General features: G+C 41.1%; 1 protein-coding gene across 1 annotated transcript in view; it reads right to left on the reverse strand.

Moving 5' to 3' along the window:
- The window catches only part of plxna4 (plexin A4), a 318,824-nt gene that overhangs the window by 257,370 nt on the left and 44,882 nt on the right, over positions 1-16,572 (reverse strand). The window contains exon 3 of the mRNA XM_058416905.1: positions 10,158-10,340. Within this exon, the coding sequence (XP_058272888.1) occupies positions 10,158-10,340 (183 nt within the window). The remainder of the gene's footprint in view (positions 1-10,157; positions 10,341-16,572) is intronic.

Raw genomic sequence — 16,572 nt, forward strand, 5'->3', positions numbered from 1 at the left:
TCCCTGTGGGCGGTGTTTAAGTGCTTAGCTATTTTCACAATGAAAAATATGTTGTCAAACTGAATTATACACTCTGACAAAAACTTTTCAACTAACAAAAATGCTGCTTAATATCTCAGGGAGGGGAAATTAATTATTGTAACGTTTAACCATTTTGCTTGATGAAAAATTTTCCTTATCAAATTTTACTCATCGTCATTTTGCGGCTATTTTTTAGCAACTTCGCCTTGAAAAATCACCTTGAAGTTGTAAGGTTAGTAAATTAGCTTGAGAAACTAGCCCACTAGTTACGTTTTGTAAAATTAGCTTGAACGGGTTACGTTTTGCTTTTGTCACTACTTTGCATTCATTCCAACTAGGATATTAAACATAAAACATTAAAATATTAAACATGTCTGAGTTAGCATGTTACAACTAAGTGACAGCTTAGTGAACTAGCCGTTCATGAGCTATCAGGCATTTATCAGTTTTAAATCTTAACTTTTCATAAAAAGCCATGACTGATTTAACAAATCTGTGTGTCTTTTAACTGAATTTTATTTTTTATTCTCATTTTTGTTTGACATTTCCACGACAAATCCCCTAGCTGAAACCCGTCTCTACGTCACGACGATCTTTTATTCATGCTTAGAGGTTAGCACGTATGGCTAAAGTACTGCCAGCTCAGACCACACATTATCATTAACATTAAGATTAGAGCTCCATTAGCTGACGCTGATGGCTGTTACAAGGTCCGGTCACCTTCAGTCCACTTCCTTTTCCCTTTGCCCAGTTAAAGGATGTGTTTATGTCTGTTTTAGAAGAAGATTCTGAATCCGATCCGTTGAGCCGCAGTGAGTCGGACGCGATAATTACATTACTTTACATTTTACACTGGTTGGCTTTGATCCAGAGCGAGACAGGATACAATCTCCACATCAGGCAGAGCTGACAGCTGCTGGAGGGAACGCCAACGTCTGTGTTCATGAGTTAATAGTGAAATTGCACAGCATTCAGACCTCAGAATTAACCACACGCTTAAGTGCTGCTTGGAGGGGGATTTATTATTTTTAAGGAAGGGGGCGGAGTCAACAGGCTGACTCAACATGGCTGTGTTTCAGGAGATTATTTGATATTGATATGACAGTCACTCTAACGAGTGGGCGCTTTTTTATAGATATACAGATATATACACACACAGTTCTGATGCTCCTGTGCCTATTGTAGCCACGTTCGGCAGTGCACAGGGGTCAGCATGGGCACCCTGATCGGTCGGCAGCTATGCAGCCCCATACACAACAAACTGTCCTGCACTGTGTATTCTGACACCTTTCTATCAGAACCAGCATTTTCAGCAATTTGAGCACCAGTAGCTTGTCTGTTGGATCGGATCACACGGTCCAGCCTTCGCTTCCCACGTGCATCAATAAGTCTCCGCTGTCCATGACCCTGTCACCGGTTCACCACTGTTCCTTCCTTGGACCACTTTTGATAGATACTGACCACTGCAGACCGGGAACACCCCACAAGAGCTGCAGTTTTGGAGATGCTCTGATCCAGTGGTCTAGCCATCACAATTTGGCCCTTCGTCAAACTCGCACAAATCCTTACACTTGTCCATTTTTCCTGCTTCTAACACATCAACTTTGAGGACAAAATGTTCACTTGCTGCCTCTAATATATCCCACACACTAACAGGTGCCATGATGAGGAGATCATCAGTCTTATTCACGTCACCTCTCAGTGGTCATAATGTCATGCCTGATCCGTGTATATATGTGTATATACATATACATATATATACATACATTCACACACAAATAAGGATATGACACACACTAACACACACAAGGATCTCTCTCACACACACACTCTTACAAGCTCACACACAGAGCGTCTTTCATTCGGCACAGTAACCCGGAGTCCACATCACCATCGGTGACGCAAGTTACAAAGAGACAAATGAGATTCTGCTGCATTTTCATCTGATCTCTCTCTCTCTCTCTCTCTGTCTCACAGCCTTGATTTGATTCTTCACTTCCTATAACACACAGGCTTCACAGACAATGTGTAAATGAAAGCAAGGCAGAATTACTCCGACGGAAGCACGGCCAAGACCACGCGTCACGTCCGGGATTTACTCCTTCGACTTGAATTTAATAATAATAATAATAATAAGAAGAAGAAGAAGAAGAAGAAGAAATTTGTGAGAAAAAAATGATTCAACCAATCAATAGTGGTTGTATATATATCAAGACACTCTGTGGACATGATGCTAAAAAATGCTAATCAGCGACTGGACGTTAAGTCATGACCGAATGCTACATGCGAATTCTTGCTAAGTGATTCGTCCAGTAAAAATGGCAGGGTTTTTTTCCACCGCACTGCTACATGACACGGAGCTAAAACTCCACCACGGCCGCGGTTCTGATGCTGCACCCCCACCATACACCCCCCCACACCCCCCCTGTGTGCCGGAGTCACGGCTGTAACACTGAGTCATGTGCGGTGTCGCCCCGCAGAGCCGACAGCTACACCTGCAATTATGGAACAGGCTCCGGGTCAAACAAGGGCAGCTATAGATAACCTGAAACAATCAGGCGTGTGAAGAGCCCGCTATTTTAAACCCGCCGTGTGTTCGCGGTTCAGCAGAGGCTCAGTGACGAGCGCCTCACGTTCTGCTCCACACTTTCTCTGGCATTAAGGTGAGAACTACGAAAAGAGTAACAAGGTGAGGACGTTACTTTCTTTTCTGTAGGGACCCTCTCTCTCTCTCTCTCCCCCATTCTGTACTCTCCTTCTCTCTCTCTCTCTCTCTCTCTCTCTCCTCTCCCCACTCTCATGTCTCCCTCTCTATCTCTCTCTCCCTCCCTCTTGGTCTGTGCTCTCTCTCTCCTTCACTCCCCTGTCTCTCTGTCCATTTCTCTCACTCCCCCCCCCTCTCCTGCTCTCCTTCCTCTCCTTCTTTCTCCCACTCTCCTTTCTTTTCGGTGTTCTTCTCCTCTCCTCTCTCTCTCTTGATCGCTCTTTTGATAAGAAAATTAAAAATCCTAAAAAAAATTATTTCTTTTATGATTTATAAATATAAACAATGACATGACATACATGATGTCAAATAAAATCATTTAAAATAATTAAAGAAATTAGAAATAAATATTTTTGAGGAAAAAAATGAGAAAAAATTAAGGTGATATATTAATCCTTGTTAATCCTATTAAACATAGTAGCTTATCCTAGCTAGCTAGCTAGTTAGACCGAGGCCTAGTCTGCGTAGCTAAGCAGCTAGCAAAAGCAGCCAATCCGACATAGTGTTTCCTGTATCTATGATTAGCAGCGTTAGCGTCGTTTCTCTTGTCTAAAGCTGCTGTTTGTTGTCTGTTCTTCACCTCACACCAAGCGGTGATCTAAAGACCATGAAGAGATCACAGCGAGATATCCAGCGCTGAATATCTACACCAGCGACAGTGAAGAAGTCGGGAAGCGTATCAGACCTCAACTGATGCAACTGAGAGGAAAGAAAAGTGTGTATAGAGAGCGTGATCAAAAGATAACCAGCGCTGGAACAAAAGAGAAAATGGCTCTGGATCTGCAGTAATATACCATAACGCACCAGGACCAGAAGCCCGGCTGCTATGGCAACGCTGCTACGGATTCATAGGCGAAAGGAGGAAGTGGAAGTTTTTTCCACGTCTCCCGGAGACGACACATTCGGGACAAACGCGGCGGAGCGGCTCTTACGTATCGCTGTCGATGGCAGGATTCGGATAAATATGAGGCATGAGTCAAATCCATTTCTTTTTCTTTTTTTTGCACAAGCAGCTGCTGTGATGACAAAAAGCACAGACAAGCAAGTGCAGACATACACAGATGCAAGCACATAAACACATATACAAAGCGCACACACACACACACACACACACAGCTGCAGAATATTTCATCATTAGGTTTCAACACTTAATCCTCTGCTCCAGTGGCTCCAGTCTTACTGTTTCAATAATCTGCATTTGTAGTGTAGGGAGGGTTCAACAACACACACACACACACACACACTCACTCACACATACACACACTCTCTCTTATAAGCTCATACATACATGCACTTTCTCATAAGTTCATACACTCACCAACACACACACACATCCTCATGAACTTATACTCACACACACATATATAAAACACACACTCTCACAATTTCACACTCACACACACTCTCACATTCACACACGCACACACATTCAAAAACACACACTCTCTCATTCACTCACTCACTCACACACTCTCATATTTGCACACACACTCACACACTCTCTTTCACACACACTCTCTCTCTCACTCTCTCTCTCTCACTCACTCACACACTCACTCTCTCACACTCCCTCACTCACACACTCACTCTCACTCACACACACTCTCACACTCACTCTCTCACACTCACTCTCTCATACACCCCACTTAAAGATCTCTAGAATGAGAATGTCAACCTGAGGTAGAAGAAGAGCAGAGCTAAAGGAGACTCTGACCTTTTCCTCCGCAACAAACATCCTCCATTCACCAGCAAATTGACCCTTTCCATCTGCTCAGCACCTTCTGACAACCGACAATCTCCGCTATCACTCCAGAAAAAAAAGCCCATCTCCAGCTCGTCAGATGGATCCGGCGCATTCCGAGTGTGCACTTTGAACCGAGCTTTTTCTCCGTTTCTCGCTCTTTAAAAAGGGGTCAGCGACACCCACTTCACCTGACACTTAACGGCCCTGAAGCACAGTGATGTGAGGATGAACGTCTACAAACACACACACACACACACGTGCAGTGTTGGAGCTGATGGTATTGAGCGATCATGGCTAGCGGTCGAAGCATCATCACCTCCGTGGCTGTTGTTCAATCTGTATCCGGCTCACTTTCCCTGAGCACTAGCCCTAATGAGGAAGCACTGTAGATTACAAGCTGCTTCACAATTAATAGGTCTGATTTCACCCATTTCTCCTGGAGACTGGAGCCAGAGACATATTTGAGCTTTATTAAGCGACTAGCTGCAGAAAGCAAACTGATGACACCGAAGCCACGGCATGATTTAGGGCTGAGCTTCTTAACACAGTGACATACAAAACCATCAACGACTGAAGAGTGTGTGTGTGTGTGAGAGAGAGAGAGAGAGAGAGAGAGAGAGGAATAGAGAGGTGTAGATAGAAAAGAGGTGAAGAGAGAAGGGGGTAGGGTATAAGGTATAGAGAGAGAAAAGGAAGAGAAAGACAGAGAGAAAGAGAGAGCTATACGAGGGATATAAGGTATCGAGAGAGGTAGAGAGAGAAAAGGAAAAGAAAGACAGACAGAGAGGTAGAGAGAAAGATGAATAAGAGGTGGAGAGATAGAGAGAGGTATAAAATATAGAGAGAGACAGAGAGTGAAAAGGAAGAGAAAAACAAAAAGAGAGAGAGAGGAGTGGGGTAGAGAGGGGTAGAGAGAGAGAAAGAAGAAGAAGAGGAAGGTTGGGGGGAGAGAGAGAGAGAGAGGAATAGAGAGATGTAGATACAGAAGATGTGAAGAGAGAAGGGGGGGTATAAGGTATAGAGAGAGAAAAGTAAGAAAAAAACAGAGAAAGAGAGAGGTATATGGGGGACATAAGGTAGAGAGAGAGGTAGACAGAGAAAAGGAAAAGAAAGACAGACAGAGAGAGGTAGAGAGAAAGATGAAGAAGAGGTGGGGAGAGAGAGAGGTATAAGATATAGAGAGAGACAGAGAGTGAAAAGGAAGAGAAAAACAGAGAGAGAGAGAAAGAGGAGTGGGGGTAGAGAGGGGTAGAGAGAGAGAAAGAAGAAGAAGAGGAAGGTTAAGGGAGAGAGAGAGAGAGAGAGAGAGAGATGTATAAGGTATATATAGAGTGAAAGAAAGAAGAAAAAGAGAGAAGGATGCTCCAAAGTCCCAAAACCACATCTGGTCCAGAGGTTTGTCCAGAGGCACATGGCACACAGTGAACATTTCAGCAAACGCAGCCGTTTCAGGCAAGTGTGTGTGTGTGTGTGTGTGTGTGCGCGTGTATGTGCGTGTGTGTGTGTGTGTGTGTGTGCGCGTGTGTGTGTGCGCGTGTATGTGCGTGTGTGTGCGCGTGTGTGTGTGTGTGCGTGTGTGTGCGCGTTCTAAAAATATCTGTCTCAGGAGGGTTCAGGAACTGTTTACAGGCTCCTCTGCGCATTTCGACTGAAGCTCAGAATATAAACTCGTGTCCCTGCAGCTGGAGCCAATTCAACTCCTCTTACAGCAAGAACAGCCATCATTTAAACTTAATACGGAATCGAGAGGAAACGGAACAGACGAATAACCTTCAGTACAATTTGTATTCTTTATAGATATAAATAACATAATTTGATATTATATAACATACATGCAAATTGTTTAAAGCGTGTCAAATTAGAAATGAACAAAAAAAATATTTTTTTAGAGGAATAAATCTGGAGAAATTATGTAGAAAAAATAGATATTTTTGTATCTCCTACATTCAATAAATAATTTTTTTAAAAGAATTTTTCTTTATTTAAACAAAAAAGGTTGAGAAGAACCCATTTATTTGTTTATTTATTTAAATTAAAAGAATAAGGTTTAGAAGAACACACATTTATTTATTTATTTATTTATTTAAATTAAAAGAATATGGTTTATAAGACCACTTATTTATTCATTTATTTTATTTTATTTTATTTATTTATTTATTTATTTATTTATTTATTTATTTATTTATTTATTAATTACTGCAGTATGGGTTTATGTCATGGTTTCAAGTTCATAATCCCACCCCCCACCCCTTTTTTCCTTATATTTTACTACTAATATTTTGTATGATTTGGACAAGAACGTAGTCATGTCACAGAAAACAAGTCATGTCGTCAGTCTCCCAAAATGAAGTGATCTAGGGTCCTTAGCAGTGTACCAACTCGTAGACAAGCTGATTGAGACACAGCCGCTGTAACCTAACTAAAATGCACAGCAGTACTGTTAAGTCCTTGACCTGGTTTGGTGTCTATAGTGAAGAAAAAGTGAGAAACTTCTTTTCCCTCAGAACATAACAGAAGTTTCCCAGTCACAGGACGATTCCGGTTTGGATAAGATCCCAGATTTACACTAGAAATGGACAATCTTCATCCTTCCTCCATGTCCTTCATCCTTCCTCTTCATCCAGTCCTCACAAAGCAAGCAGTTAGCATAACAACAGTATGCTTGACTAGCGTCTATTACCAGACATTAGCGATGTCTTCCATGCTTTTAATTATTACGGAAATTTTTCAGTACAGCAATGTTGTTTTTCTTTCACGTACCACTTAAAATCCTTCTGATCTAATTTCACACCATCATTTGTGGCTAAATCAGTGTCTAGCTGCTAAAACTGCTAGTGAATAACATTAAATAACGTACTGTACAATTTGTGAACCCGCTGATGAAATGTTCTTCGTTTTCAGCCTCACGTTGCTCCGTTCCGACGTTTACAGCGCCGTAAACAAACCCACGCGGCTGTCAGCGCTAATATTTATCGCGTTCATAAACTAACATCCCAGCAGTCGTGCTAATGTTAATATTTATTCTTAGCGACGATCTGCTAATCTTCATGCGGTGAATACTTGTGAATGTGATGAGCTGTTTGTCTATAAATCAGGATCAATTAAAACAGACCAGGCTTATAAACCCGTTAATTAACGAGCGGACTCTGGTGGATTTTTATCGACGGGTTTCGTTTCAGCGGCGGCGATGACATCATGCCTTGTTTTCTCTCTGCTGAGGTCATTAGCAATCAGTGAAATTGGAGCTAAAAGCTTTTGGGGGTGAGTTGTGTGTCTGGATGTGTTGTCATGTTTGCCTGAGGTGCAAGAATGGCATTTTTTTCTAAGCTAACAATTTCTGTAGAGACGTTCATTGAAGTTACTCCAAAGATACAAATGGTTTTAATTCACTGCTGATGACATACCCCAAGTTTCAAAAGTTTTGGCGCCCCATCTTGATTCCCCACATTAGCTCGCGTCATTCCACCTGAGACTGACGACTAGCCCCTAAAAAATCCAGCAAACAGCAGCTGCTTAAACGTCTCATCCGAAGCCTGTCGAGAAAATAAGTAGTAAGGCTCTGTGCGATGTTCTCTCAGAACCGCTTGTTGTATTAACGGTTGAGTTCCCAGGTGTTAGGTTGACAAAGCCGCAGCGGAAAAGTCAGAAAGATTTCGTTCTACATAAAATGGGTCATTACGCACAACAATGAGCTTCTCTGAGCTGCCAGGATTGTAGTCTTTTTTTATTTTTTTTCTAACAGTGTTAGGTTTTAAGACAATACTTTACCTCGAGGGTCAGATCTTTCATCTGTTCATTAGGCACTTTGTACTTAATATCCAGAGAAGCACTAAGGAAAAGATACACTAGCAAGCCAGACTAACATCCATTTCCTGTGTACGTGCTGCAATTTAAGTGATGGAGATTTTCTCAACTCAAATTATACAAATGATTTATGACACTGGAAAGCAACTTCTCCACATCCATACCATTGGATTGGTTGATACGAGTTCCCCACTCACTTTCACCAGTGGAACGGAAATGGACTTATGGGACGTTTTCAATCAGTGTAAACAAATGAATGATGTTCTGGCTGTGAGTCTGATATAAAATGAGTCAGGACTCATCTTCAGTGTGTTTAGACGTGGGTTTTTCCCCTCGGTTGGATTACTTTACATAGAATTTTAGTGGTTGAAGATAGATTTGAGATGCTTTTTAAATAAAACACGCACAAATGGGTTTAATATCAACATTTACTTTGAAGATACAAATATTTATATGGAGAAAAATTGTTTGTTGTAACTTTTCTAAATATATATTACCCCTAGATGGCTAGGAAAAAAACAGAAATACTTATGAAACACTACAAATTCTTAAAGTCCTGAAGTGTCTACTTTCATATGAGCTTCATATTAACCTCCACTGTGGAATGAGACATGACAATGCACAACATGGACACAGCAAAACTCCATTTTTTGGCTTCTGGGGAGGCCAAAAGGAAGTTCTGCAATTTTGAAAACAACTTGTTTTCATCTTCTTATTTTCTAAACAACCTGTCATTCAAATTATGAATAAAAAACAGAGCTAACAGATCTCATTATCACTGAATAGCACTATATCAAAGCTGTATACAAAGCAGCTACCGGTAATGGTGGATCAGGAGATAAGCCACGCCCACACACAGCAACAAGAGTGATTGGTATACGCCCACAAGTGTCAAAAATTACTAGGGGAAGAGGAAGATCTCATTTGTAGTTTTGCATGTAAACATATTTCAGGCTCTGCTGTTTTTTATCCATCAACCAAAATAAAAAATAAAGAAATAAAAACCGCACATAAAAACGAGTTTTGTCTGTCCGTGCTGCCTAATCCCTCAAGTACAAGCTTTTAAGAAAAGGTGCTAGAGCTCATATCCCACTCTCCCCATCCCTCCCTCCCTCTCGCTCGGTCTCTATTCCCTCTCTTTGCTGCCTTTAATGCAGTTTTCTCCTCCACGCTGTGTACAGCAGGCCCCGAGATTCGTCTCGGCCACAGCTTTCAGAGGCCCAGGCAGAGGAGAGGGCAGCAGGCCCAAAGCCATCACACCACATCATGCAATTACCCTTGACTAGCTCAGCATGAACACAACACCCCAGAGCTCTCTCTCTCTCTCTCTCTCGCGCTAGCTTTCTCTGACATCTTTCTTCACACATCACACATCGCTGCATGTGGAGAACAGTTATCTATAGCAGGTTTTCAGAAAAAGCTACACACGCTGTTTAAGCGCCTTAACTAGTCAGGTTATTAGTCAGTCCATATTTTCTTGAGTTTCTTCTAAATAAGATGCAAAAACCCTCTCTCAAGCAGAGAGAAGAAGCAGAATTTTATCACAAAAACCCAGACCAAAAGGTCCAGACATTCTATCCAGTGTTTTTAACCAGAGCCACGCCCCTTTTTCTTTTCTAACCAATCAAAACTCTCTTAGTTAAATGAGTGTAGAGTACAATGCGAATATCACATCTATGAAGAGATAAAGTCAACCCAACACAACAAGGAAGCAGTTATGGGAATTAAAGCAACCAGCGATGTAGAGCATATTAGATCGAGTCCTTGCTTTTTTTAAGAGACAAGCGAGATAATAACCCAAGATAAGACGAGATAAGCTCCTACCTTTTTCAGACGGCCGCTCTTGGTGCCTACATAGGCCAGCGAGTGGTTTTTGTAGACGTAGGCAATCACCGAGGTCATCTTGTCATTGGATTCGGAAAACAGCGGAATCCCGCGGACCATCTCGGACACCCCGAGCGGCGCGTTCATATCCAACCCGCAGAAATTGTCGTCGATGGTAAGAAGCTGTAGGAGGGAAAAACACATGCATCACATCATGTGAACTTTTTTATTTTACAATAACATTAAATCTGCATCCCAAAATGGCATACTTATACACTATTCGATATTTTGTACTATAAATCGTGTGAAAAATTTCAGGAAGAAGAAGTGCACTTCAAGAACCGGGTTAATGCTCTTATTCACCCTGAGTGTGGAATGTTTTAACCTTATGGAAAAGGGGCGGGGCTACCAGGCACTCAGACTGAATGAGATGAAACTTTTCAAGATGTCCGACAACACTTCGATGGACAAGACGTCTCAGAAATGTCTAAATTCATTCACATTATATGATTTTTTTTAAACGTCTTCTGCTTCCTTTTAGTAAAAAACCCATTAGTTTTCCATTTGAGACGATACTACGGTGTTGCTGGAATGGAAGCATGTCTAAATTTTAATAAACACTCCCCCATTAGTGCTTTTGCGGTCTAAAATGATGTCACAGGATTCGCGAGTCAATATTTCAAATGAGGCCGTGTGGGCAATCAGATAAAAGATGATATACATTCATCATCACTGCGTTTGCGGTGCATCTTAAAAAGGCATTTTTTAAAAATATCCACGTAGGAAGCGTACACATGACGTGATGTCAGGCGACAGATAACAAATGGGTGCGCAAGTCAGATCTGGCATCCAGAATGGAATGATTTACAGCTGGTGATAAAGCAGTAATGATTTCATATTGCGCTGGGGTGCAGATTGATTTGGAAACAGCGCCACTGAGGTTTACACGAGGGGGATAGAAATGTGACAGGAAGACTAGTTATGATCGATGCCTCGTCAGCCAATGACTCGTTAAAGGATGCAAAACTTTTTTTTGGAGATGGAACCGTGTTCATGATCCGGAAAACACGCCAGAAATATTCTCAGAAAACTGGATTCATGAAGATGAATCATTATTTTTTTCCCATGTGTATTCTGTCATATTAACGTGTGTATTATCTCCAGTGAGTTTCATTTACATTTGAGCAGCTCTAAAGATTCTGGATTCTGAGTTTGAACTATTTTTGTTGTTTAAAAATTGTTGCAAAGGTTAAGGTTAGGGTTAGGGGCGGAGTTAAAGTTCATACCTGTATTTATGACTTCGGAAATTGGAACAAAATTTGAACAAATTGCTTTCGATCTTTGGAACATTTCAACAGATTAGGCTGTATGTTGCTTACTTTTTGGGGTTTTTTTTGTTTGTTTTATTTGTTGTTTTATTGGTGCTTTGTTTGTTGTTGTTTTTTGTGGGGGTTTGTTTGTTTATTTTTTGTTTGTTTGTTGTTTGTTTTTGGGGGGTTTTGTTTGTTGCTTATTTTTTGTTTGGCTGGTTTTGTTTGGTTTTGTTAACTGCTTATTTTTTCTTTGTTGTTTGTTTTTGTGGAGTTTTGTTTGTTTATTTTTTGTTTGTTTGTTGTTTGTTATTGTGGGGGTTTGTTTGTTTATTTGTTTGTTTGTTGTTTGTTTTTGTGGGGGTTTGTTAATTCTTTTGTTTGTTTGTTGTTTGTTTTGTGGGAGTTTGTTTGTTTGTTTTTGTGGGGGGGTTTGTTTGTTTATTTTGTTTTTGTGGGGGTTTGTGTATTTATTTTTTGTTTATTGTTTCTTTGTTGTTTGTTTTTGTGGAGTATTGTTTGTTTAATTTTTGTGGGGGTTCTTTACATTGATTATTTTTTGTTTGTTTGATTTTGTGGAGTATTTTTTGTTTATTTTGTAGGGTTTTGTTTGTTGCTTATTTTTGTTGGTCTGTTTGTTTTTGTGGAGTTTTGTTTGTTTGTTTTTGTGGGGTTTTGTTTGTTTGTTTTTGTCGTATTTAGCTTTTTTGTTTGTTTTTGTGGGGTTTTGTTTGTTGCTCATTTTGTTTGCTTATTGTTTGTTTGTTTTTTTTCATTTGTTTTCGCTGCTTGTGTTTTTCTTGATGTTTGTTTGTCTGTTTTTTGTTTGTTAGATGTAGATATTGTCACGATAATACACAATATTTCGCTTTGATAACAAAACGACAGACAACCTGAAAAAACACACGACCTTATCTGTTGAGAAATTTCGGTGAGCAAAAACAATTTGGATTTTGTTGGGGTTCAACTTTTGTAAGCAAAGGTGCAATAAAAAAAAGGTTTGATTGTTTGTAGCTTTTTAAGCAAAAAGCAAAAAAAGTGGGAACATAATATAAAATAGAAGAGCTGTTGAATGTGCAATCTTTAATGACACAAAAGTGGGCGTGGTGAAGAAAGCAATGACACAACAAAGTCAAGCAAAGCTGAACCTCATGGAAGTAAATCCACAGTCTCTCTGGATTTCATTGAGGTTTTTTTATTGTTGTGGCCAAAAACGCTTGGTTTTGTTTCCTTAATTTGAGATTTTTGAGCAAAACTTTTTGAACTGGTGAAATTGCAAGCACAGGATACTCACATGCATGTTTAACAACTTTCTATGAGAGCTCTAATCATGTTCCACACATGTGAAACAAAGATGGTTTTCACCTGAACACGTGTTGTGCAGAAAAATCTGCAGCCATTTTGAAAAATCGCAAACTCCTCTGAATTGCCCGATTTTGCATTAATTAATTGGAAATGGCCAATTATTTGGCAATCAACCTGGTGGATTAGATACGTTTTCAAGCTAGCTTGGCTGGATAATGCAGTGCTTATAATGTAACCAGGGCAACCAGCATCAGACTAAAAGATATGAAATGACCAATGAGTGCTTTGAGTGACGGGAGGTGAAAACGAGGGCAGAATAAGGAATTAAAAGTTAATCTCCTATTATCTCTTAAGCTACTTAGGAAAATACTGACGCTATCCACAACACTCGCATTTCATCTCGGTTACGATTTATAGCGATGTTATGATATTATTCTCTCATTATAGCCAGCGCTAGCTGTCACTGACGCACACATAGAGGTCTAACACCTAATTAGTGCTGGATTCCACTTCAACTCCACACGCTAATATTCAGAAGTGACACTGTGCCAAACACGGTGCCTCTGTGATGCCAGGTTGTGACAGGACGCAAGCCGGGGCTTGTCATAAATCGCAAAAAAAAACAGCTCTTTTGTGTCTCAGCCAAAACTCTCAGGCACACGCTAAAAACTCAATTACGCTGCAGGTTGTGTTTATCTTTTAATCGTGACAAAGCACAATTACAAAAAGTGAGAGAGAGAAGGGAAGGTTGCTTCAAGACCGTGGACGCGTTCCAGGTCAAAACAGATGGGTTTTTTTTCCCAGACCAACCTCGGAGGACGGATTCCTCGGAGAGACGAAGTGACCGGTAAGTGCAAGGAGGCCGGTCCTGGGCGAGGAACTGTCAAACACAAAGCCCTTCATTAACCAAATGGAGTGACTCACTGAAACACCTGTTTATGAGTGATCGATACAAGAGTCGATTCATCCACAGAGCGAAAAGATGGATGGATGGATGGATGGATGGATGGATAGGTAGATGGATAGATAGAGAAAAAAGGGATAGATGGACATATGAATTGATGGATAGATGCGTAGATTAATAGATAGATAGATAGATAGATAGATAGATAGATAGATAGATAGATAGATAGATAGATAGATAGATAGAGAAAAAGGGATAGATGGACAGATGAATTGATGAATAGATGCGTAGATTAATGAATAGATAGATAGATAGATAGATAGATAGATAGATAGATAGATAGATAGATAGATAGATAGATAGATAGAGAAAAAGGGATAGATGGACATATGAATTGATGGATAGATGCGTAGATTAATAGATAGATAGACAGATAGATAGATAGATAGATAGATAGATAGATAGATAGATAGATAGATAGATAGATGGGTAGATGGGTAGATGGTGAGAAAATGAATGAGAAATATTCACTGTTTCATATCAGCAGATTCTATGTATGTGTGTCCTTTCTCTGCAGATTTCTCTGACCTTTAGAAATGTTCTGCTGTCAGCTGAACCCCCGCACATCCACAGCCCTGGCAGGCCAGACTAATGGAGCTCATTTAAAGCACCCGGATCTCGCTATCTCACCTTGCTCCGGCGAGATAAAACACCCAGCGTGTGCCGCTTTAGCCGCTCCAAGCTCGACACGATGAATCACTAGCACATGAAGAACCGGCGCAATTTAATAAAAGCCTCCCTCACCTCCATCTCACGCTACATCCTGGAATCTTGCTTACATCAGGAGAATCGAAAGCGAGTGCAAAACTTAATACGAATTCAAGGCTCTTTTCACCGTTCCTGACGGTTACGGAATTAGAAGTCTCATCAGCCAGGAGATCGAGGGTCAAGTAGCCGGCGTGAGAGGAAATGAGGAGAACGGAGTCGCTTTCACAGAGCGATCAGAGTCTAGAAAGAAAATCTCCCCCAAAAACACCCAGATCTCACCTGTTATTATTATTAGTAGCCTCTTTTAACCATTTTTCGAGTACACCAGTGTTTAGAAACGGACTTGTGGGATATTTTCGATCAGTATAAAGAAACAAATTATTTTATGGTGCATTTTCCCCTCTGTTGGATAACCTCACACAGAATTTTAGAAAATTTCAGATAATTATGAACAAGCACTCTGAGCATCTCAGAGAGCAGGACTGGGTTTGATATCAACATTTACTTTGAAGATACAAACATTTGTGTGGAAAAAACAAACCTGGAACTTTTCTATGAATATATATCGCTCCTAGTATTCTAGAGAAAAGCAGAAATCCTTCTGAAACACTACAGAATCTTAAAGTCCTGAGTGTCTACTGTCATATGAGCTTCATTTTAACCTCCACTGTGGAGCAGAACATGAACAAAGTCACTCAATCATCAACATGGACACAACAAAAACAGGAGCAAACTCCTCGTTTTGGCCTTCACCGGCATCTTGCTCGGCTTGAATTTTTAAGAACCTTTAATCTTTCCTCTGTTCCTGACAGTTATAAAGCAGTCTCATCACCTGGAGAGAGAGGGGTCACAGGTCAACCAGGCTGTCTGAGAGAGGAAATGAGAAAAATGGAGTCTCACTGTTCGGTCTGAAGCGAAGGCCGGCGTATCGGCATTGTTTTTTTTCCAAGAGAAACTTAGATCAGATCTAATGTTCAACATATAATGTACCAAATGTACTGAACTTTCAGAACAAGGGATAAAAAACCTAGATGAAGATAAAGAAACTGACCTAAAGAACCCAGATTTCAAATCTTCTTCTTATTGTTATTATTATGCCTCTTTATTTAATAAAAGCTCCACCGAAATAATTAAGCTTGAACTTAATCTTTAATCCAGACAGTAAGCCTCATCACCTTGAGGAAGTGGGTGGTGGGGGAAGGGGGATTATGAGGCTTTTGGGGGTAAAGGGTCTCAGGTCAAGCAGGCTATCTGAGAGGAAATGAGAAAAAACCCTAGGAGTGAGTAAGGGAATGTGTGTTAGAGCGATCGGACAACATGCAAGGCATTATTTCTGAGTGTTCGCTCCTCGTCTGACAGAGACTAATGTCTTTTGGCACCGCGGCTACGCTAGCAGCAGGCCCGCTCTTGTAACAGGGCGCATATGCCTCGGCATGGGTGTGGATCCTGGCGCCGATGCGATATTTCCCGGCTACAGCAGATGCCGTGGCGTTCTCGGCGTACGTGTAGCGATTTAATCAAACACGCTTCTTTTCTGTCAAACCACACGAATACTTTCATACTTTCCCTTGTCATTAAAAAAAAAAACCAGGCCCTTTTCTACCCGTTTCTATCGCACATGCAGAAAACGACGTTCCTGCTAATATCCTAGCTCCGTGTGTCGCTCTGAGGGTGGGCCTCTAAATTCGGCGGCGTGCTTATTTTATCATTTTCTCAATCCGTCACTCTGCTTTCCTCCCACCGTTTACGCGCCCTCCCTTCAAGGAGGAGAACCCGCTGCCGCATTGTAGCCAATTCCATGCTGCGCGTCTAAAGGTGTAAAAATACGGAGGCGGATAAATACGGAGGAGGCCTGGGCGACGAGCGAGCCTAAAAGCCTGCAGATCAGAGTGCGGCGGCACTTTTTTTTATCTGAACTGCTTCCAAAAAGAGACAAAGAGAGAGAGAGAGAGAGAGAGAGAGAGAGGGAAAGAGAGCAGAATTAGGTCACTTGGACCCAGCTTCCTGCTGCAGGACAAAGGAGTCTCAGTCTCAGTCTCTCTCCCACTTTCCCTCTCTCTCTCTATCTATCTATCTCTCTCTTCCTCTTTCCCTCTCCTCTCCTCTCTCTTTCCCTCTCCTCTCCTCT

Source organism: Hemibagrus wyckioides, linkage group LG19, assembly GCF_019097595.1.
Source record: "Hemibagrus wyckioides isolate EC202008001 linkage group LG19, SWU_Hwy_1.0, whole genome shotgun sequence".
NCBI classification, from domain to species: Eukaryota; Metazoa; Chordata; class Actinopteri; order Siluriformes; family Bagridae; genus Hemibagrus; species Hemibagrus wyckioides.